Source organism: Pseudochaenichthys georgianus, chromosome 3 (genome assembly GCF_902827115.2).
Source record: "Pseudochaenichthys georgianus chromosome 3, fPseGeo1.2, whole genome shotgun sequence".
Lineage (NCBI taxonomy): Eukaryota > Metazoa > Chordata > Actinopteri > Perciformes > Channichthyidae > Pseudochaenichthys > Pseudochaenichthys georgianus.
In genome coordinates, this window is record NC_047505.1 from 9,454,389 (window position 1) to 9,480,138 (window position 25,750).

A 25,750-nucleotide genomic window follows, 5' to 3' on the forward strand; every position below is an offset into this window, starting at 1 on the left:
AGGAGGCAGGGGTCGTAAATTTGAGCAGTCAACCTCATGGTGGCGCTTCAAAAAGTCAGGGGGTCATCCTCTGGAAACCGTGAATGTCTGTGTGCATTTTCTCTCTTCAGTAGAATTGCTGTGATCATTTCAAAAAATCCTAAAACCCAACTGTTTCAATCGTCTCTCTTTTCTACAGTCAAGCCTTATACTGGGTAGAAAAGAAAATCAAAGAGAATGATGAAATATGAGTTCTGCTTTGGAGTGGGTTTGGTCTTGAATCTTCACTCATCATAACATCCATTCCTTCAGCACCAGGAGAGTTGCTGCCCTCCATTTGTTCTTGCTATTTAAACATTTGGATTCCGTACGAGCAATATCGGCATACAAATAAATAAAAGTCTCTCTGCTACTTGAATTTCAGAGTGAGGAATGTTTGACCGAGCGAGCGAGGAACGCTCCACAGATTAAAATGACTACCAAAGCCCCTGGAGCATTGATCTCAATGTGTGCAGGTTAGGGTAAACAGCACCGTATTCGCCTACAAATCAAGTCATTAACGCTGAAAACAGAACTGAGCCTCGACAGGATCAAGGGCGGATGTCCCATTTACTTTGAGCCCCGGGCTAAGTTTGGGACATCGTGGAACGAAGGTGAGAAGAAGGGAGGGCAAAATCATCATTTGAACTGTGTCTGTCTGGGATGGAGGAACACTCTGAATCACCAAGGAGACAGGCACACATGGCCAGCAGCAGACATTGACACCATCCTTCTCCACACTACGTATTTTCTTGCTTTCATTTCTCCCCGTGTGTTGTGCGCTGCCTCCGCTTTGTAATATGTTCAGCTCCCTCTTCTTTTTCTTGGTATTGTGCCGTGTCCTGTTTCATTCTGTACTCCTCTGATCTGTTTTCTTCTCTTGTGCTGTGCACTTTCAAACTGCTCTTTACTGGTTTGTTGTATCATCCTCAATTAAACAAGGAGAACATGTCATCTTACTGAAAACCTATTCTCTGTGTACGACTGCACCTGAGGCGCTTTCTCAACAAAAGATCCTTAAGGAATAGGAACACGGAGCTGAAGGTATGAATATTCAACAAGCAAAACAGAGAGGCAGACAGAAAACATGTGGACTATTTGAACAATAGGCGACTAGACATCGGTGTGTTCCTCCCACAGGTCAGGAGACATGCAGGCACAGTGCCACTGCAGAAGTTTAGTAGTTATAATAATAGTGAAGAGCCGGACTACACAACTATTGTCAGTCCATCTCTGGCTTTACTGTATTTACTGTATTTACTGTATGATACTGTTCAAAGAGACATGCTAATGGAAGTCAGACTTGATATGCCTCCAAACAAACAAAACGCCAACACTTGCAAACTTGTTGTTTATATATTCAGTATAAACTTTAGTATTCATAATTCTCTTTTGTTGAGTAGATATTCAAAAGATGCTCCCTAAGCCCTAATTAGGGTCTGTCACTGTTGGCCCCTGTCAGACTAAACTGAGGCAGCTGCTTCCCCCTCAACCCAGTTCAGGCAGGATCTGCTGTATGTGCCAGCCTTCACAGTGGAGCAGAGACATCTGCATGTAAACCTGGCAGCTGACATCACCTGTGGTACTGTCATAGTTAAAGGCAAGATGTTTTCAGAAATCAAACACAAGCATCCTCAGACATTAGCCCTGCTGCTGGGCAACCATCTCTCATATCTGTACACGAAGCATGCAGTACATGACATAGCTACCTAGCAGGGCCATGAAGCAGATACAGATGGCAAAGAGGGAGCTGAAGCTCAGGCCCACGTCGTCGCGGTAGATGGCCAGCGTGGTCTCACAGTGGCGTCCTCTGTAGCCCGCGGGGCAGTGGCAGGTGAACTTGGAGGGCGACTGAGCCACGCAGGTGCCCCGGTGACAGGGCCGGGTCGCACACAGGGTGTACACACAGGACTTCCTGGTCACGTTCACACGGATCATGTGACCAGGAGGACATCTGGGAAGAGGGGTCAGAAAGAGACAACAGTAAGAGAAGAGAATGAGGAAATCTAAATAAGTATATAATAGGATATTTTAGGTCTGTTAGGTTTCCAAAATGTAATTTTTTATCCAGATGATACCACTTTATTTGGTTGTGCTAACATAAAAATAAATAAAATGTGTATATACAGTAGTGAAAAAAAGATTTGAAATCCTGCTTTTACGGAATTAGGCAATAAATACAAACTAATGCTAAGACTCGTCGAAGATTATGTTGAACATCAAAAGTACATATATTTACACAATATATACATATTTTTAAAGCACACATTTTAATTTCAGGTGCAATACTGTATAACTTTAAAATGTTAACGCACAAACTTATCTGTGTGAGATCAATCTTTGAAAATAGGATGTTTTGATTTAATTAACTATCCAACATACTAATTAAGTCGACCTAAAACTAAATACATTTACTAGTTCCCGCTTGCTAAATATAAAGATTTGGGGCTTTTCCTTTACATTTCGTATTGATGTGAATTTGTATTCCTTCTACTTCCAGGATTCCTGTTCATATTTTTTCTAAAATACAATTTTCAATGCAGTTGTTTTACTTTTAGGGGAAATACATACGAAACTAAAACAATTCATACTGTTTTCATAATTAAAGACATTTGCTTGAGTTTGAAACATCTTCTCATTAAATCACTCATTAACTCAAAGCACCAAAAGTGTGTTGGAAATGAAAGAAAATGGATACAATTTGAGAGGAATTAGCATTTTTTAAACCCATTGCACTACTCATCATACATACATTTCAATTTGAATGTCATCATGTAGATTAATATCACTTTGTAGGGCTGCTCGATTATGGCAAAAATCATAATCTCGATTATTTGGGTCAATAATTGTAATTGCGATTATTAAATGCGATTATTCATTGACTTTGAAAACAACCATTTATTGGAGAAAAAAAATGTGAACAGTATGTTTTTAACAGTTGATTACCCTGAACGATAAGTATAATTCAACTAAAAAAAAAAAGTATTTAAAAAAAAAAAAAAAAAAAAAATTAATAATAATAATAAAAAAATAATCGTTTTATTTCGATTACGTTGTTTTCGTAATCGTTGCAAGCCATAATCGTAATCGCGATTAAAATACGATTAATTGAGCAGCCCTATCACTTTGTGTGCTTTACTACAGATTTGATAAATATGTAATAGTCGCCTCAGGGAATGTGTCGTTCAAAAGCATTGACAGACGCATTCAAAAAACATGGAGGAAACTAGTGAATGAAAAAAAACACTTCAGCATTAGAAGATAAAATATGAATATACAGTAAAAAACGAAGTCGAATGAAATATTTATGACTATTCCCCACATTGGAAACACTCTCCTTGAATCAATGACTCTGCAGATATACACCTCAATGCAGAATGAACTGTGGGAGAGGAAAGTGCTGAGTGTGCGCTGCGGTAACAAGCATGCTTTTATGCAGACAGGGGCACATTTTCTGCCTCACTTCAGAAAGCGCCACAATAATTAAAAGCTCATTTGGGTGTAACAGCTTAAATAAACATTTTATGAGCCCATTCATTCAGGATCCCTTTCAATGTGTATACGGAGTGGCTCAAGGCTGTACATTTGATGACATCACAGATGAGTCTCGCCTCTGGAAATGTGCTTATGCGTATAAATATTGACTCGCCTTTACCATAAACGGCAACTGTATTCTATCTCATTACTATAACATTGATTTAGATGAGAAACAAAAGGGTTTATTTACTGTATTAACTGCCAACTGTCTACTATAAATGATGTTCATATGACTAGATATTTATGTGTACTGGTGACATATATTGTGAGCAGAAGGTCTGCAGTGTAATATGGCTTTGTCCTTACTGTAAAAGCTTCGGTTGCTGATCATGAAATCCCTTAGGCTATTTTTTAGTGCCGTCCAAATGAATATGGAGAATTATTAAACCCATAGACTGAGTAATACCGATTTATATAGATATAGACAAGAATATCAGAATGGGTAATCTGCTGTATTCTATGGTTAATAGCTAGTTTTATCCTTTGTTTGTCACTTTCTTAGTAATGGGCAGGGTTTTCTCTGATGCTAATACTTAAGCCACACATTCACGCACAAATAAATGTCAAATCAATTAATGGTTACGTGCAGTGGAGGAAACACGTTTTTCACAAAAGCATTTTTCTCGTATTAACTGTATAGTTATATATATATATAGATTGTCTTACATGTGCCTTCCTCGGGCAAATGCCCCACTAATCTGACTTGTATTTTGTTAAGTATGATTTCATTAGGATACAGTGGTGAAAGAATGAGTCTGAAAAACGGAAAGTGAGTTAGCATTTGACCATTTCCTGTATCCTCGTCTCAAAGTCATCGTTTCTTGAACGTGTTTTTGGTGAGATGCCTCAAGTAGGGTCTGTGGTTAACAAAAGAGACATGTCACTAAACACTTGTCTATGTCTGAATCTTATATGTGTCATACAAACTCACAAATAAGAATGCTAAACATCATCACACCAAACATGAGCCACCTGAACTCATGTGATCGATGTAGTTTATTTGTAGCCTTACTTTAGGGATAGCATTTTGAACTCTGACAGTTGCATCGAAGCTTAAAAAATCATACCATTTGTGTTAATCTGTGGAGATTATTCTGCTCAACCAAACGTGTTTGTTTCATAAACGTATGTTTGCGTCGTATTTTAAATTCAATGGAAAAATCCCATTGCTTTTTGTTGTAGAGCCCTTGTAATGGTAACATACAGGTCGGCCTTCAACACTACGTCATCACTGCAACACTCTATGAAGAACTGTAAAACCTACTCATTCTGGAGGCTTAATGCTACGTGTTTGTGTAACACCCTCAACTCTTTAATCTCCATCTTGTACAACACGTGAGTGCTAGGAGACGTTAACCAGGGCCAAAAGATAGAACACCCTGTTACGAAGGGCCTCTTCACTTTCTATCAGCTACATGATGTATTTTAGGGTTTTATTGCTTTTCCAGTTGAACAAAGTGGAATTACTTAGACTACCAACGTAATAATAATAATGGGTTCCATTTATAAAGCACTTCATATTTGAATTCAAATCCCGAAGTGCTACAAGTAGTGAGCATGAACAGTATAAATAAACATTGCACAACACGGTAGAATTAATAAAAAAGCAATACAAATAAATAAAAGGGTGATAAAAAGGTCTAGGCAAAGGCTCCTTTGAAGAGATGGGTTTTGAGGCCTTTTTTTAAAGCCTCCACGGTCTGTGGTGCTCTCATTTGGTCGGGGAGAGCGTTCCACTGGCTGGGAGCAGCCGAGCAGAGGGCCCGGTCTCCCATAGTACGGAGCTTAGTCCTGGGGGGTTTGAGGAAGTTGGAGTTGCTGGAACGGGTGGTACGCAAGGAGGTATGGGGGGTGAGGAGTTCCTTGAGGTAGGGAGGGGCAGTTCCATGGACACACTGGTGGGTGAGGACGGAGACCTTGAATTCGATCCTCAGTTCCACGGGTAGCCAGTGTAGTGCTTTAAGGACGTATCGTGTTTAAGACCACTTTTCCCCTTTCTAAATTACTTAAAGATAATTAACGGTGTCATGACGAATGCTTAGTGTCCATGCTTTTCTTATGCCTGGTAAGAGTCTGTGTGGTGTTAAATGCCTGTCAGTCAACTCGGATACTGTGCTTCTATTTTCTCTGATGTCTCTTATCATTTCCTGTCATCAGCCATGACTAAATCAGTGCTATGCGTGTCTTATCATAACCGAGATGAGCATGCATGCTCACTCAGTCATTAGCAAGAGGTGTAGTGTTGTGGGCGTGTCTGAAGGGTGATCACCTTGGTTTTTTCCTAAATACTTAGAATCAGATTAGATTAAAGATACTTCTAGCTCACCTTTTTTGCTCTTATACATCATGTTTTCTGTTGCATCCCAGAATATGCTGCAGATCAGCTAAGGTCCCTCCAATTACGAGTCATAACTACTTTTTGCACAAAAAATGCTGCTTCTGGAAAGGTAGGCTCAGCACTTAGCCGTGCCCCCCCCCCCTCCCCCTCAGTTACAGTTGCTATGCCGAGTTTTGTAATTTGTGAAACACCGGATCTTCAATCCCCCACAGAACTAAACACAGCTCTCTCCTTTAAGGCAGGGACTTAGTCAGCTGCAATAACAACTATCACGAGCAGATTGGATCAACTATAAGTATAAAGCTACATTGGCTAGCCTTAGCTTAATAACTAACCGCTGACTGCGTTTGCTATCTTTTATTTAAAAAAAAAAAAAAAAGGTTCCCAGGGAAAAAGTGGAGAATTTGTCAATTAACATCGAGAAGAAGTAGCCTTCATAAATAAAAAACACAATCACAATAACATATACTATAGCCTCTTGCTTCCTACAAGCTAGATGTGTCCAAAACGGAACTTGTAAGCTAGCTAACAATATGCTTTTTTGATATATCCTTTTTTATTTTGATCAAATGTTAAATGTACAAAACAGTGTTTGTGTCTATCTGAGCACCGTGGAGAACGATTATCCACACTTCAGTCTGTCATTATTGGACTGTTTGAATGGTGGCCCATATGAGTGATCAGGTATCAGACACTAGGGCTTGGAGGACTCAACACGCACTACTCTCTAATCATCTTCCAGGGTTCAGGTCAAGGAGGGACGAGAACAAGGCGAACACGCAAGCAGAGTGGGGATGGAGAGGGAGACTGTGAGTGTGTATGCGTGTCCAATACACAGATGTGGTTTGGTGTGGTTGCGAGCGATGCTACATGGCCTGAAATATTGAGCAGGAGCGAGCAAGATGAGAGACATAGAAACCGAGAGATGGAGGGGCAAAGTGCGAGCATGAGAGCCTTTGTGAAAAAGAAAAAACAACATGGCTGGGTGGAGGTATGATGCTTGCTAGTTGATCAGAGGAAGAAAGAAGGTTCACACACTGAATGGAGGCTGATATTTCCAGGCAGGACAACATCGCTGAGATTCCTGCGAGTGGCTGAGAGCACTTGGCGTTTGATTCAGTGTGTGCCGCGGGAGTCTGCACGGCATTTCCTATTTGTTGCTGACAGAAAAAGAAGCTCTTGCACAGAAAGTCATACAGTGTTGCACGCTAAACGTTGATCAGGCAGAGTGCTGGGGGGAAAAACGTTTTCACCGCCGACATTTGAGGCATTTAGCTTGGGATGGGGCAGATGGGGCTCACGGCTTTACTCATTGCCTTTTAAAGGGAGACGTGGCCGTTCTAAGGTTCAAGACCCTCCCTGAGGCCATGTGCAGACTGGCAATGACTGCCACACCTCAGTCATCGTGCAGTGGCAGAGAAGCAACTCAGATCACGGCTCAACTTTTGCTGCAGTGTGGTGTCGTGTCAGCCAGAGAGCCACCCAGTTGGCCAATCATATCTCTGCTCACAAGTGACAGGCAGAGAGGACAGTTGTTGTTGTTGTTGTTGTTGTTGTTGTTGTTGTTGTGCCATCCTCCCTCAAAGAGTACAAACTGTTTTGTTTGGTAAGCCTTCAAACTGGAATTCTTGGTTTGTTGTTCATCCTCTCACCTGTAACAACTAAACTTCACTGCTGTACATCGTAGACTAGAAGAAGTGGACGCAGTCACTGTGATGTCACCCATTGGTCATTTTGAAACATAATATTTGGCTAAGTTAAATATAATTGAATACTTAACGACACATTTTTACGCAACAATTAGGGCTACAATTGTCTTTCACAAACAAAACAATTCAAGGATGACAACAACCAAACTAGACAACACCCTGTTTCTGATATGTCACTCACAAGGTAGCCATGCCCTAAATCTAAGCATGCTTTACCTTTTATTTTAATCTAAGCTGGACCATCATTTAGAACAATGAGCATTATGCTGTTTTGGAGTCTTGAAAGCAGCATTGAGGAAATACAATCAAAACGAAGATGCTAATCCTAACTCGTATTCAAGTGAAAAGTAGTGTCTTATTTCTCATAGCCTTCTATGCAATCGGAATCCAACAGGTAGAGTAACTCCATCAGAGAGAAAGCTCATTTAGGAAGTTAGGAACTTCTACTTGTACATTTCTTAGCAATACAAACAAATGATTTAGTGCATTTCTAAATTACTTTGAGAATCCTGCTTCCCTGAAACTTGCATTGAGACAACAAAGCCATTAGGAATATGTTTACTGAGGTCATTAATTAACTTGGAATTCAAGTAATTTTCTCATGGACTTTTATACAACTGGGCTTCCTTTTAAAACATGTGGAACGACTCCACCATGCAGGTTTGAGGCACTTCTATCTGACTTTATTCTTAAGACCTGGAGGTTTTTGCTTCCAGATGTTCTACATGAATATTTTTAAGTGATTCATAAAAATGATTCAGTGCATTTGAAGATTATTTTTGTCAATTCCGCTCCCAAAACCCGGCAGACTGTTTGGCCAACAGCTGTGTGCAGAGGCCAGTTAAAATGGATATGTGATGTCATATGAAGCTGTAGGACTGCCTTTGAAGCAGCTCCACAGCATTTCTGCTCTGTCAGGCAGGCTGGGGGGGGGGGGGGGGCACAGGGCTGATCTGAGTTCACATGACACCCCTGCCCATGACTTGGAGGCTAAATGCTCATTTGTTTTTCAAATAACAGATATCCATTTCAGAAGTAAACAAAATGAAACACAGTGTGTGACCTTCAAACCGGTTCGTTGCTCGAGATTGTCGGGCAGTCACATCACATTTTTGTTTATTTCAGCCTGTGGTGCTAAACATGAATCCAAACAGCAAGAGACAGGTTTTGGATTTCAGACCTAGAAACATGAAATGAAGAGATGTTGAAGTGAAAAAAACAACACTTTCTAACATGAACCCAACTGCCGTACGACTATTGCACTGATGTGAAGTTGAGAGACTTGCATATCTAAAACATCCGAGCCCTTAGCGTATTGCACCTCAACATCATAGTGTGTTAGATTTGGTAAATACCCACAGCTTTCCAAACCCCACATCTCCAGGGGCCTATACTGCGAACCTGGTTCAACCTAACCTGGATATGTTTGAGTTAGCCGGTTGGTCTAATCCAAAACATACGCGCTCTCGCTAAACTGTCCTACGACGCTGGTTATCAAGTGGATCGCTCAAGCCAGCCGTGTCCTATCTAGTTAGGTGCGTGTTCACATGAGCATTCGACCAATCACAAACATGGAGAAGCATACTGACAGCGCAGCGTCATACTTCCTGAATGAAAAGTGAACTCTAATACTAGTCAAAAATGAAGAAGTTAAACTTTAAACATCCATGACTTAAACACTTTATCCAGGATCAAAGCCTCAGAGCTGCAGCTGCAAGGTGAACACAGCTGGCAACAGAACAAGTGTTTGAATGCGTACATTAACAGGTTTATGATATCACTGCCCGTCTAAAACACGATCTGACTTCAATTACATTTGTCTCGAGTGTTTCGTCAACTTATGTGTTGCTTAAAATAATACTTCTGCATACAGTATGTGACACTGTGAGTGTTGCACGGCCAGATACGGCTCAGCTGACTCAGATAATAAAATATATGATACATTATGAAGTGATATGCCGCGGACTGTACTTAATGTACTCTGATCCGGTTACTTATGTTGTGGCCGATATTTAAGTACGCTTTCTTAACGCTAATGTTATAATAGTCAGATTGCTCTGAAGATGGAGGTGATATTCTATTAATGTTCACGTTCACACAGTCGGTGATTTTTGCCGGCCGTCTTTCCTGCGACGGCAGCTTTTCTGTATTTCCTTTCTCCTGTAATATGACTTGATCGCTTTAAACTCCGCACACTGAGCTCTGATTGGTCAGCAGGCGGTGCTTTCACTGAGTTGAGCTCTTAGCCTGCAACCTAACCTGGTCCCGACCAGGTTAGCTGCTTAGCATATATTACCATGGAGATCTAGCCTGCTAAAAAGAGAACCAGCTTCGTAGGACCGGAAACCCAGAGTTTTCCCTGAATTTAGCCGGCTAAGCGAAAATCCTGCTTCGCAGTATACCCCCCAGTTTTCATTGAAGATTTGTTGTTATTGATTTGTTTTGACAACATTCAACATAAACTTTAAGGTTTTAGTTATGATGGCACAATGAATGATGTGTTTGTTCTGCAGGGGAAAGTTCACACGGCGAAACACATGACTTTCACGCAGCAGACGGTTTTTTGTGTGACACAGAGTGTTTTGGTCTTTTCGATGAAAAGGTTAGGTTTATGTTCAAACATCGTTTTTACAAGTTATTTCAGTACACTTTTTACATTTTGAAAACATGTTCAAGCTTCTAATAATGCTTCTTAAGCCACATAAATAAAATATCATATATGAGATGAATTACGTGATTCTGATAGATATGAAAATACACGTCTTATGCTTTCCAATCGTTCACTTTCCTTGCATCTCTGTGTTGTTCTCCTGAAGATTAAGTATCTAATTCCCCCGACCACATGTTCGAATATCTAAATCCATTCACTGTGTTCATTAGAACCGTCCTATTACCACTTGTTTCTGATGTGATTGTTCCACGGTTACTCCGAGAAGCCTGCTTGTTTGTTTCGTCCAAATGACTCTGGTGTGAACAGTCAGGCTCCTGCTGGACATTCGCAGCACTTCTGTGTCCGCTGTGAACCCAGGGTCATGCACACAAGGTCAAACACTTCTCATGCCGGGAAATTGTTGTCCTAGAATTTGAACTTTCACCGGTTTTAGAAGAAAACAAGTCTTCCAACTCTTCGGGTCGGGGCCCGGTTGGTTCAATGCACATGTGTGTGGCTAAACCCAAAAAGAATGGCAATGTCAAAAGGTGAAACATGGCTTCTGAGGAAGAGTGTGGTTTACACACATGTTTGTGTGCCAACACGATGAGTGTGTATGTGGAACAATGCTCAGTGAGGTGTGAGTATGTACCTGCATTCGTGCACTCTCCACAAGTCAACACAGGTGAAGGGGGGGCTACATTGGTTCCTTTTGCAGGAGTCAGAAGAGCACCCCAGGGAGACGCCCTGCACGCTGACCTGGGAAACCCCATCACGCGGCTGGCTGTCCAGGGGCATGTAGCGGCCGTTGAGGCGAACATCTCTCATGCAGCCTGTGGGTAGAGAAATGGAAAAGAGTTGAGTGGAACAGGAGTTCAAAGTAATTTAACTACACGGAAATAGTTTTTCCCCATGTACTGTACCTGTGAGCAAATCAACCACATATTCTTGATGTGTTACTGGCTCCATTTCTAACGGCATAAATCAACCCTGGTTTGTTAGTGGAGATAATTTTGTGTATTTTAGTGTCTGAAAAAGTCATTCATACTGGTCAAGGACATCTCCAAAGGCAACATCTGCATAACTGTTGGATATCATATAATGCGCTCCATGGTGCAGTTTAGACGTGTGCATGCTCTGCTGGGCCACATGCATGATCCTTACCCAAGGGGAGTGAAAGTATATGAAAGACTGAGTGCCATTGCAACACAACGTAAAAGGGAAAACATTGCACATTGGGGTAAAATGGTTGACCGTGGTTCTGGATCCTTCATGTAGTTACAATAAAGGATATATCTGGTTTATTACAATTTGGATCCACTTATTTTCGTATGTTTCATTTAGCTGATTCTTGTATCCATAGTAACTTACAATAAGTGCAATAAACCATAACAACTCAGCAGCAAGAAACATGCAGTACTTTGCTTCCGGTAAACCAAACCATTGCAAGTGAATTAGCTCCAAATGGCCTAAACCTTGTGAATGCCAAGAGTCAGCAATACGAAAATAAAAAGGTTCCAGTTTAGTCACAAACTGTCCATTGTAAGCATCCTTTACAAAATAGACTGACTTCCCTGTTGTGCCAGCTTTGACTTCATGTAATGGTTAAATATATGTGGACAGCCTTGCTATCTTATGCCTAGGCTTGTAATTCCCTGACATGGCGCCACTAGCTTAGCACAACAGCTAATCAGTGGGGAGTGTCTTTATCATTATCACCTTCATTTCAATGGCATTGTTTTATACCTTTATCGTGGCAAGCCTAATCAACCATTAAGTCTTAACTCAGTGTAGTGTTGCTAAGGTGTTACCATGGAGAACCTGTGCAACACCTGAGGACACATTTCTGCTGCGTCTGTTCTCGTCACTTCATTACTAAATTTATGCTTTCAGTTAACGTCTCCTTCACCCTCTATTCAGAAGAGATGTTAACAAAAGTGAATGCACACAGACAATGGTGCACTCACACACACACACACACTTCCCCTGCCACCATCTATCACGCCTACCTCTTTTGAAGGGAAAGGCTTTTAAAGTCTGTTTAATAAACTCTTACATTGTTTTTTACTGCCGGAGGCGCAGCTGTCTAACAGGCTCCGAGCCCTTTATGTCTCTCGCTCACTTTATGTCTGCATCCCCTCTATACAGTATGTGCGACCTCCCTCTGTCTTTATCATCACTCAGTTTTATGTATCCTAATTGCACATTCTTGACTATCTGCTGACGCTTGGGTTTATAAGTCCCTCATTGTAACGTAATAAACATTGCACACTATGACCTGCTCACCAACCTAAAATAAGCCAAAGCTAGATGTTTGGTCAATTGATTATTACAGAGTTCTCGACATAAGGTGGTGCAGTGGTGACGTATCTGTGTAGGCCGACCTGGAAGTTAGCATTGCATGGGGTTCCTTTTTTGAATATTGCAGAAAATAAGCTCTTTTCCAAACACATGTTCTTGCTGACACCTTTTGTTCAGCAGGATAACCCCCACATATATTTGAAGCGCAAATTCAATCGCTAGAGGCTTAGCGTCGGGCCATAAACCAACTACATTCAACTAGGCCATCACCACGGCTAAGCTATATGCGGCTAATGCACAGCATGATGACATTTAGTAGCCTAGTCTCATTTAGCCACTTGTTAGCAACCTCTGTTTTGAAGACACAAACAATCACACCACAGAAGTGCTACCATTTGAACTCATTCCAGGGTCTAAGGACTCATTCCGCATGCGAGCGTGTGCCCATTGTGTGGATTTAGCTGGAACAAAGAACATTTTGTCTTGCCATTGTTTCAACTAGCAGTTTTTTTTTTTAAATCAGCCTTTTGGGAAATACACCAATTAACTTTCTTACTGAGAGTTAGATTAGGGGATTAATACATTGTTTATGTTAGTACTATAAATGCCACAAGATGGTTAGCTTATCCTAGCTTAGCATTACGAATGAATACAGGGAAAATAGCTAACCAAAAAAATAGCTCTCACAAAAAACCGGCATTAGGCTTTAGTAGAACTGTTTACGACACTTTTCAGAAGGACCAATCTATTAGAAAAATGTATTTATTCACACATAACATTTCAATTTATGTCCTTGAAAAGAGTATAATGAATACATACAAGGGCTTGTTTCCAGTAGCACTTTACAAGAGGAGTCCATGTTAAACTGTCATGTATTTTTCTTCACACACACACAGGTTATATACAATTCAGTTTGAATGGTGTAAGCCAGTGTTTCTCAAACTTTTTCATACCAAGGACCACTTAACCAATAAAAAAACACTCGCGGACCACCTAACTCCACAAATATCCAAAAACACATCGTTTTTTAAAAATCGCCTGAAAATGGTACAAACAAGTGGCCACATGTGTGATGAAGGTGTTTATCTGGGCTATATCATGCAATCGAAAGTGAAACTTAAGCTCGCTCCATTGCGGAGATATTCCCGCGAGAGTGCGGAAAACTTAAATGTATTTATTTATTTCAAATGTGAAATGTTACCAATACTCACGGACCACTAGGGGGCGCTCACGGACCACCAGTGGTCCGCGGACCACACTTTGAGAAGCACTGGTGTAAGCAAACAATCCTCAGTGGCACTTTACCCTTATACGATCCACCATCGCCTGAAAGGAACATTCAGTGAGATTTGTTCCGTTATGCATCACCTCCCAGTCTCTACAAATGTTTAACTCTCAACAATTCTGCCATTCATCTGTTGGATTTGAAAGGACTGCTCTCTTGAAAGAGGTGCATTTGTGTCCTCGCTTGGAAAACGAAATATGAAATTGCTGTTCTGTACACATTATAAAAAAGCTCCTTGGCAGAACACACAAGGGGATTATTAGAATGTTTTGCACCACCAATTTAAAACCTCAAAAAGATCTAGCAACTTTGATGTTCTGCTCTTTCAATGTGTTTTTTCTGTTTCAATCCTTATCAAGAGAAAACACAGCTGAATTCCTCGGCCATGTCTTTGAAAGGAAATTATCTTTAAGGAAATCTCAAGGTTGTTATCACATGTTACTGATAGCCTTGAAGACAACCTATATAAACCTGGCATGTAAGAACCAGGTGCTGCATGCAGGAGATGTTCACAATGTATTATTCAGTGTGGTATACACGTGGGCCATCCTGTACATGATACACTTTCAATCACGTCCAACTGCTGTGGTTCATATGGGTGTCTGAATAACTTTAATGCAACTACAGCTCAGCTATTGTTCAGTTCTGCTGTTTATCATTCCAATAAACATTGCCCTCTTAAGCTTGTCACCTTCCTTTCCTTTGCCTGTGCCTGTAGAAGGTGTTATTTTACAATACTGCAGGGCTGAAACACTCTGGCTCAACAAAAGAACCGGGACCAGACAAAAATAAATCCATTTAAGTGTCAAAATGCACCCAAAAAGGGAAATGTAACCGTACCTGCGCTGCCAGGCAAATGGCGTCCCCCATGCTCCACATATTTACAAATGAGGTCATATGCATATGTTGGCGCAAACATTGGCCCCTTCCATGCAAATGAGCCTCATTGCAGAAACAGCCCAGTTCACAAAGAAAGGCCTAATAGTCACATGCTGTAACAGTGGAATAATTAGCTTCTTCAGAGAGTTGATGAGCACCGAAACACGAGAATAGGATATGAAATCACGAATATGGTTTCTCTCCGTCACGTTTAATTCCTTGTCTTAAGTTTCTGAGAAATGCCTGTTCAGCTCGCACGCTGAACATCTTGATTTTGACATCGCTCTGCCCACTGTGTTCTCGATGCAAAGGCAAAATGATATTTTTCAATATGTATGGCCGTGTTTTGCTGTAATATCATTCTGGCTATATCTGTTTGTGAATCTGACCTTGAGAAATGGTGAAGGCTGATAGCGTTGGGCAGACAACCTCAATCTATTCTTCGTGAAAGAGCCTGTCCGTTTTTATTCACTGTTTTGAACTGTGAATATCCTTGGTAACGAGGAGAGATAATAGAAAACAGCAGCCACTTAAACAGAGGGGTAAACAATCAATGAACTGTACATAGTGGGCCATTGGTGCCCTGCAGTTTAGTTTTAAGTGAAGCTGATTCAAGAGGAATTGTTTTAGTGTGTGTAAAATAAAGTAGAGGGCCGTTGATCCACACATCTGGGCATATTTAACAGAAACCAGGTCATAGATAGTAAATAGACTGCATTGCTATAGTGTGTTTCTTACCTAACAATCAACAATGATCAGCCAACCGTCACCCATTCACACACACATTCACACACACATTCGCAGAGGCTACCATCAGGAGCGATACACACTTTCAGACACATTTGAACACTGATGGCGGCCATTAGGAGCATTTCTGGGATCAGAATGTTGCCCAACGAGACTTAGGGGATAGAACGCCCGACCACTCTACCTCCTGAGCCACAGCCGGAAAGTGGCAACACATACAAACCAGAAGGGTGAGCAGTGGGGAAAAGAATAGCTGTCCTCATCTGGTGAATCAGACTTGAGACCCTGAATGTTAATATTAACATGTTTGTTAGAAATGTCAGCACCTGGACAACTGATTCCTGGAATTGACACTATGTCATGGGTCGTTAAAGCAAATGTTTTATATGTTTGTACCTTTTGTCCATTCACCAAGTTGTCCTTCAGCCTCCAGTTGCCTCCATGCAGACATACTTGACATTTCCAAGGTGTGAATGCAGAGTAAAATGTACTTTGCTGACATATTTGGAATTCATTTGATTCCAGGCTTGGGAAATAATGGCATTTAGTGTTTGTTGTAAAAGGATCAGATGTTTTCTCTTCTTTATTACATGGCTTAGTTGAACACTCAATTCAGAACACGTGACACGTTGTTAATCCAGTAGTACAGACCGCTGTCAAGGATTTATTGACCGTTGTTAAGGACGCTCACATCTGCAGAAAGAAGTCCGGTCGATTTAACTGTACACACTGTTTGCTTGTCTTTAGTTTTCCGTCGTCTACCGTCTGATAGCAACATGGAGGATTTTAATATTAATTTTAATATATTTGGAGAGCACAGTAATTTGGATGAGTGGCTGATGAGTCCCCAGCGAAGAAAAGAAAAAGAAAAGAGGGAGAAGAAAACAGCGGAGAAGTAATGGGGCAGAAACCCTCAACACGGAGCTGCGGTCCTTTTTACTCAACGGTCCAGACATCAAACGGCGACACAATGAACTGTGCTACTTTTAAAGCAAGCAGCGCTGTTTTCAAATCTGTAATCAAAAAGCAAAACGCTATCGAAGCAGTTCCTGCCGTTGCTACGTAGTTCAAACGGTAACAACGGACTATTTTTCTTCGCGGATGCATGTCATTTTAAATCAATACAACTATTTTTTAAATCAATAAAAACATTTCAATGATGGGGAGTCATGTCGTTACTTTGTTGAGAATGTGGCCATGTAATAAGCGTTGGGCTCCGGATCAGCCTGTCGCGTGTTCTTTTACCCATAATGACCGCCTCGCTGCACCTATACACGGACTGTTCTGTAGGCTGATACGCATACTTCCTGAATACCATTTTTTTATCCTAAATATCTTGGTTTCTTATTTTCTAAGGTCAAATTGTTATGTTGTTTTACATAATACAGTTAATCAACGTTTTATTTTGAGTCAAACTACCCCCAATGTGAGGTAAACAAACTGGACATGTCATGGAAAGTCTGTAAACCTACTTTTGATCAACTCTCACAGAGATACAGGTGTTCTGTTCAAACCTACCCTGGAAGCTCTTGTTGGTTCCAGAGAGGAAGGTGTCTCCCAGCATCACCACGGTGGGGTCAATGATGATTTCTCTGCTCCTGCCCTGTGCCCCTGTGACCTCCCGCTGTCCTCCCCCTCCGTCCAGACGCAGCATCATCTCATTGTCATGCCGATCCAGGAAGACCTCGTGCCATTCACCGTTGTCGAGGCGATAAGTTGGTAGGGTTAGGTTGTAGTCCCCGTCACCGAGGTTGTAGAAAACACAGAGGAGGCCTTGGAAGATCTACAATTGGAAAAAGGGGACATTTATTAGTTAAGTTACTTGACTTTGACTTCAGAATCTGAGCTGTAAATAATATTCATGTTTTTTAGGCCCATTTCAATCATAATTGCCTCATTTTACGACTGTTTTGTTTGGAATAATCTTGACCATCATTAACTTAAAGAGTCTCATTGGAATGAACACATAATGTTAGGGCTTGACATTAAACTGGTCAACACCTTGAAATTGACGGCTACACGTCTTTGATTCATTTATCATGTTGCTTTTTTTCAGAAGGCCATTCCCTGAACACTTAGTTACCTGGCATTGACGCTAGGGTTGAACGATTAATCGATTTTAAATCGAAATCGCGATTCGAGATGATGCGATTATCAAATCGCAAAGCCTGCGATTTTTTTAAACTTTTTTTGAAAAAACATTTTTTACATTTTTGTTTTTTTACATTTTTGTTTTTTCTTCTTGTGTGTCAGTCATCCACACCAATCAGATGTGCTGTGCTCCACATGTACCAGCCATTGTTAATCAATCAGAAGTGGCCCATGATAGATGGTGATAGACAGATTGATCCAATCACCTGCCAAGTATCCTTGAAAGTGCCTGCCCTTTCCAAATGGCTTCCAATGGAGCTTTAGATGGTTTGGTGAAACAAACCATCTGAGTCAGGTTAGTGATGCTCCATCACGTGTTTCTATTACAGGGTGAATCTTTAACTGAAGCTCGACTTTAAAGCAACCCAACGGAAGTTTCATGTAAGTTTAGTTCTTTCACTCGTAGCTCGGGCTGCGGGGCGCTAGAGACAAGAGTATGTTGATACGACCTTCCTAGCCACAGTTATGGCCGCATTTTACAATAAACTTCTATTGGGTCGCTTAAAAATAAATATCGCAATTCGAATCGCAATCGCAATATTTGTCAGAAAAATCGCAATTAGATTTTTTCCCAAAATCGTGTAGCCCTAATTGACGCAGATCCATTGGGAATATTACCGTCTCGCTTCCTTCATACATGTAACTATGTGTTGAGCATGTTTTCTCTAACACTGCATCATCAATCATCAAAAGGTGCAAGCCTCTCTTTTCTTTCCACCTTTAACCATTTGTTAACATCAATCTTGCAGACACATTTCTATTACAGAGACAACTAAGAAACCCATGCAAAACTAAACATTGAAATGTTTCTGGTACTTTTCGGTACTTTTTTACATTATGCTTTGGGGGTTTTCCCTCTCCTGTAGTGTGCTATGTAGGTTTGTGTGCATATAAATAGTCTTGAAAGGCTAAAATCCCAAACACCTCCATTGGACTCTTGTGCTTACTTGCGTAACACAATGACATCAGTATGTGATACTGGCGCTTCTATGGTCGAGCACTCCAACAAACCAATGTTGGCTTATCGTATGCTCTTGTACAAAGCCACTCTTTGAGATTGCTGAAATCGTGACTGGAGAAAGGGGTCTGTGTTATTATTGCCCTTATTCTTTGAATGACCTGCAGGAAAGACTTAAACTAAGTTCTCTTACCTCTCTGGCCAGTTTCAAACTAAAGCTTTTTGTTACAACTATCCTTGCTTCAATGCATAACAATTGTGTCATGTCTGCATGCCTCTCTATGTGTTATATGCAATATGTGCATATTTGCCCTCTGCTGTTGATGCCCTTGGCCAGATCACAGTAGGAAAGAGATGTTATCCCTTTGTGTTTTTTTATCTGGTTGAATAGAGGTTAAATAAAAGTGCATGGCCGAGCAGAGTGACACAGCTCAGCTACACAAGAACACACTGGGGAAGAAAGCATAAACTACGGTTGCAGAGTTTGCTGAGAACCCTAACGAATCAGATCAAAAGCACCGCTCGTAGTTTCAAAAAGACTGCAACTGGTACCATACAATTAACCAAGAACTGGAACAATGTTCTTCCAAACTACAACTGCCATCACTACACTACATAATCACTACAACTGCTCTTTGAGCAGAAAGATGCACCATGCAGTGGCGGTTCCAGAGTATTTGTGTTGGGTAATCTATGGTAGGGCTAACCCATACAGCGGTGGGGTGAAGTCAGTATTTGCAATGTAATCACATACACGCTCCCCTGACAGTGAAACGTCACGCGTGAGGTTTAGATTATTACCTCAATCCAAATGGAACTGTATGAAATAAAAAGGCACATTTGTCTTGTAGTAAATAAAAAGGGCGACCTGGAGCCAATCCTGCAATTTCCCCACAGGTGAAAGAGTTGACATGCTGAAAACCCACCCCCTGCAGGGGGGTCTGGGGGATTCTCCCCCAGATCTTTTGAAATACTAACATAAAACACACATTCTGGTACTCTCTTGAGAAGAAAAATAAATACATCTATCACTACACGACATATTTAAAAAAATGAATGGTATTTTAGTTGTTTGTTACTTTGTTCTGAAAGCTGAACCTGCTGCTCCTCACAGAGAGAAGAGGGAAGAGGCTGTGTGAATTACTTTACATTGTGGATAAGGGTGGATAGCCCCCATTGTTCTGTGTGTCAACATGAAAGACAGCCCACACACCTGTCAATCATCAAACCGTGGGGTCTTATTTCATTACATGTTGATTTCTATCAACACGTAATGTTGTATCGATGTAGGCTATATAGAGATGAACTACAGCAAAAGTATTCTCCGTCGGGACTTCCTGCAACAACACCACGCCGTTATCTTGATTCTGATTGGCCAGAAGACATTATCAAAGATGCTCTATTGAGAAGACGATCACTACGTGACAAAAGTTTTCAAAACCGTTTCTAGTCTTCGGTATTTCCAGACAAGTGGCTACTGAAATCAATCTTACTAACTGCTGTCTGTGCAATTTACTCCGCGCGAGTTGGCGGGCTTTATTTTGCTTACTTCAACATCATTTTTCATGGTGGGGCTAAGCCATTTCTTCATATGGCTGTAGCCTACCCCAGTATACCCTGGAGCCGCCACTGACCATATGTATTTCTTTGATGCTTTTAGTGGCCCAAAATACATTCCTTTTCCTATTTTGTAAGACAGTAGTAGAAGTTCCAGTGGCAAATCTCAGCAAATCAAATCAAAACTTTCTACATTTCAAGATAACACCGAGGGTACAGAGGCAAATATGTTGAACTAACTGGAGTCCGAGTCTCAGGTTTCAAAGCTAATTAATGGGGATCAGGAGGAAGAACAGATTTGGACTTGGTCTGTAAAGGAGTGGATCCATGTGCCAAGTTGGCCAGAAAAGCCGGATCAACCCCTGAAGATTGGAAGGGAAATGAAAACGCCTCACACAGTAAACTGACAGTTCCACTATTCAATGAGCATGATATCTTACAAAAACTTCAAAGGACAAAGATAAACCAGAAAACACAAAATCAATTAATTTGTTTAAGGGTTTAAGCACCTCCATCCCCTACGCACAACAACTTTGTAACCACCAAGCAATGGTGACATGTTTTACCATAATGTAATCACAAAGCATTCAGGGGGAAGCTATTCGTCAATCGAGCTGTTCCTATTGGCCTAGCATACATTTTAAATGAGGCACTGCTTTGGTAACGCTGACAATTGTACTTGCTATTTGTTGACTTGCAAACTGCTGTCAACACACACACACACACACACACACACACACACACACACACACACACACACACACACACACACACACACACACACACACACACACACACACACACACACACACACACACACACACACACACACACACACACACACACACAGGAAAAGTGACTAGTGAGGAAGTGAAGGAAGGGGGAAGCAAGAAAACAGAATTTTTGTAATATAAGTTAAAATAAGGGAAAAATAAATGACGTGTTTCGGCAACATGCTGTTTCCCTCCGCCCGCAGATCTTCACACGTAAACGGTCCCATTTCGTTAAAATGTTGTCTGGATATCCCACATGTATTTTTTATGCAAATTAGTGTCACCATTACCAACAACGGAATTTTCACACTTTTCACTCTATCTCAGCCAATATTGCAGATAAATTAACAAATAATGTGTCTAGACCCATGTTTTGATGGTCAAAGATCACAATAAAACTATTCTCAAAGTGATCACATGTATCTGTGGCATGCTAGTATACAGCGCTGGCAGTAGTGAAAATTCCCGCCTTTTTTCCCGCCAAAAACAAACAAGTAGCTGACTTGGCTGCATACACACGCACACACACAAACATTCATCCTTCAAACAAACAAGGTAAGTAGCTATTTCAACTAGACTCATGTGTTTTGTATGTTTTATGTAGGTTTCTAGCTTAATTGTTGTTAACACATCATGTTGCAGCCCAAAGTAGGCTACACACTAGAACATGTGTTAGTGTTATTCTGCCCTGCAGAGGCCAACTGCAGTAAAATATGGTAAACTATTAGCTAGCTAACGTTAGCTAACTAGCTAACAGTGAAGTGAATGAGGGATAGCTAATGGTGTAGCTTGTTGAATAAAGCTATTAGCTAGGTAGTGCTAGGTAGCTAGCTAGGCTTAATGAACTCCTAAGCTAGCTAATGTTAATTAAAAAAGGCAGTAATTCTAATGCAAAATTGTGGGGCAGTATTCTTAACCCGTTAAGCCCGATTGCCCCCGGTACCACAGCGTCCCAGGGCTTGTTAAAATGTAACAACCTATTAACGTTGCATACCCACTTAACAGGAAGAAACTAAGCTAACAGATGATAATAACCATTTTTACCTAAACGAAACATAATTCCAACACCAAGCGTCTAAATCAGCACTCACAAAGCCACATTAGCACATGACTGGCGATTTTTCTACTTCATGCTATCTGCACAAATGACATATCATATGAAAGCTGAGATTCATCAGATTCCATTGGTATAAGTCTCATCACTGTACGACAAAACTCACTGAACTAGCAGCCAGGAAAGAGGGTTTCCATCATTATGGTTTTTTTAGGCGGGGGGTTTAACCTGAGCTTAGTCTGACACAGCAATATCTATATTGATTCTGACACTTCTACAGCCAACTCACAGGTGTATCATTGCTTTGATAAAAACTATTATTCATATATATATATATTCATAAAGTAGGCTACTTGGTCTGAAAGCGCCTTTTAATTTGAATGGTGATTTCTATTTCATTTATCTGACAGTGACGTAGTAAGCCAGCATGCCCAAAAGAAAACGAAGTGTAGATCGTCCAGCCCACAAATGCTCGCCAAGTGTCTGCATCCTTCATGTGCCATCCATGTCTGATCATGGTCCGTTTACACCCCTCACTAAAATTAAAGGAACAGCTATAGAAAAACTACAACAGCTGCATGAGATCCGGGACCAACGTCTCCATCAACCACATAAATCCCCATATTGTATGCAATCAGTGTGTGACCAGATCCCTACAACTCTCCCTGATGACCTGGAAAGTGTTGGGTATCACCGCAACTGTTATCAGCGCTTTACTTGCAACCTTCATCTTCTGGAAGATAATCCAGAACCATCAACCTCACAGTGGAATCACTCCCCACGTAAATTGTCCTTAGGGGGTTCTGCGGGACCCATCTTCCCACCAGAATGCATTTTTTGCGACAAAGTTGAGATCAAAGATGGTCATCGTAAAACTGAGAGACCTGAATACTTTCCATCTTATAAGAACAAAGAAAATGCATGGAAGCAAATCGAATCACGGGCTGAGAAAATGGGTCTAGTTCGACTTCAAAGACAAGTGAAGGGCAAAGACCTCTTTGCTTGTGAGGCTAAACACCATCAGTCGTGCTTTAAATCTTTCCGCACAGCATTCGCCAACTTCGAGCGCAGCAGTATTCTTAAAGCAGGAGCTAAGGATACTAACCAAGCTTTCGTGTCAGTCTCCCACGAAAAGGCATTTGTTTCAGTACTGGAACACATTGGAACTCATGTAGTCCAGCAACATGAGGTCCTACAGCTATCTTCCTTGCGCTTGCTGTATGTGGAAGAACTGAAATTGAATGGGTACGAGAACACAAATTATCGCTCAGAGAAACTCCTGAAACGGCTACAGAAATCAAGGAGCATATCCAGTTTACGAGAGTTGACCACGACAATGCTGATGCCATTTCATTCTGGCTGGTGTACAGCTTGAAAATCACGGTATCGAAGGCCGTTGCACGAGCTTACACTCTCGGAACCACAGACAAGTACAAAAACGTTGCTCTCCTACTTCGCCAGAATATTCTGCAGGCTTTCAGAGAGTCCAAAGACCTAAAGTGGCCGCCAACAGCTGACGACATGGAGCTCACTCCTGAAAATCTCCTACCCACAGAACTCGTCCGGTTTCTCAGCATGGTTATGGCTGGCAAGGAAGACATGGAGACGAATGAAAAGATGAAGCGCCTGGTATTCTCCATTGGGCAAGACCTGTGCCGTGCAGTGTCAGAGGGAGAATGGAAGTTACCAAAACATATTTTACTCTGTGTGACTGTCAGGCACTTGTTCAGAAGCAAGCAGCTCACCACAATATTACACAGGCTTGGCCACTCTGAGAGCTATGGATTTGGTTTAGAGTTGGAAACTGCCCTGGCAAAGGTCCTGGACAAAGTCTCATCCTATCGGACACCCGCAATTGTGATAGGAGAGGGAAACCTGGTATTCCACTGTGAGTGGGACAATTTGAATAAAACCACGACCAGTGTGCACGGCAGCAACATTGTCAACAGTGCTGGGGCAATCATGGTCCAGGAGGTCAAGCCTGGGTTTGAGAGCAACAAGGTCCGAATGCTACCCGTCATCGACAGGTCGCAACAGCGTAGCCTGAAAGTCAACACACCAGAAACACTCCCACCCTTGCACTTCACTCGCGCCGACCCAAAGTTCAATGATGGCTCATCATTCACACCGCCTGCAGAGAATGACACAGTCTATGCAACTGAGATGCAAGTGTACTACATCTGGCTCTTTATCAGGTACATCGGAAGCAATGGAAAGCAGCCTGTGCCTGGACTTGGGGGCTTCACCTCTGCAACTGGTACCCCTCCACTCAGAAAATCAACAGTGGACTACTTCACGCCCATCCATCAACCAATTACTGACAATGCAGTTGTTCGTGAGCTACTGAAGCGTTCTGAGCTAGCCACTGATGAGGTGGGTCAGAGGTGGGTCCTGAATACATTTGATCTTGGTGTCTGTATGAAAGCCCTACCCATCATCTGGCGTTGGCCAGATACATTTGTCCGTCATGTGGTTATGATTGGACCCTTTCACACATCCATGAACTATATTGGGATGCTCACACGCCGCAAAATGTGTGGTTCTGGATATGCAGAGATTCTGTTTGAGGCACAACTAGTGACAAGTGGATCCCTCAAAGGTGTTTTAAGTGGAAAGGCATACGCAAAGTCCCTCTTTTGCCTCAAAACTGTGTGCGAGTCAATGGAGAGGCTGTTGATGGAGCGGTTCATTGAGGAGGAAAGCATCCTTATCACTGACCCTGCTGCACTTCTCAACATGACCCAGTCTTGCAATCGAGAGCACCTCGATGAAGCCCTCAAAGACCGCTCAACTCTAACCCTCATCGAGAAGTATCACACCTATGAGGAGAAGGTGCTCAAGGGTCACCTGGGAAAGACAGCTGCCTTATGGATGTCATTTATTAACCACTGTCATCTTGTCTTCATGCTACTCCACTCCGTTAAGACCAACAACATCCAGTTGTTTCACAAATGCAATGGAGAGATGGCAAATATCTTCTTTGCATTTGATGGACACAACTACTCAAGGTTTGTGCTATTTATTTACCAAATTGGCATTATGAGACAAGCTTTGAAAATAAATGTTTCTATGTGTAATCTGTGCATTTCCTTATCTGCAGATATCTGACTTGGCTGGAGGTCTATCTGACAAACCTGGAGAACACACACCCAGGGGCCAAAGAACTGCGTTCTAAGGGTGCAATTGCGGTGGCCCGCTCAATGATACCAGGGGCACTTAGTGCAGTTGACAAGACCATGGAGGAAACGTTCATGCGCTTTGCCAAATCATCAGGTACATTTCGATTTTTACCCAGACATTGTGTATGTACATGAACAGATATACAGACATTGTATCAAGATTATTATATTATATAATACAATTGTATACTGCTCTCACAAAACTATATTTTATTTGATGATTTCTGAATTAAAATGCATGTAGCTTATTGTGTGGGAGCAGTAGATCACATATTTGTTTCATACTTTTAAGGTGGCTTCACTGGACTATACAGCCAGTTTGGGGCATACCAGAGGTGGTGTCGAACAACCTCCACACGGGCACAGTTTTATGATAAGACCCTTGAGATGGTGGACCTCATTAAAGACCCAGACTGCCAAAGGGCGGGGAAACATCGGGAGCTGGAGAAGGCAGAGGTCAAAAAGGGTGAGGAGGCCATTCAGCGAACCATCGAGACAATTAGGAACTTTACGAACCCCTTCACCATCTCAGACAAGGACAGGCTCTACTCCCTGGCTTCTGGTGCTCCTGTCCTCATGGAGGTCGAGATGGACGTGCTACAAGCAGAAAGTGT

At 41.6% G+C, this 25,750-nt stretch overlaps 1 protein-coding gene across 1 annotated transcript in view; it reads right to left on the reverse strand.

Annotated features, from left to right (window-relative positions):
• LOC117462450 (neural-cadherin-like) overlaps window positions 1–25,750 on the reverse strand; it is a 575,403-nt gene that overhangs the window by 33,634 nt on the left and 516,019 nt on the right. The window contains 3 exon segments of the mRNA XM_034104697.2: window positions 1,728–1,972; window positions 10,905–11,085; window positions 16,983–17,247. Coding sequence (XP_033960588.1) covers window positions 1,728–1,972; window positions 10,905–11,085; window positions 16,983–17,247 — 691 coding nt within the window.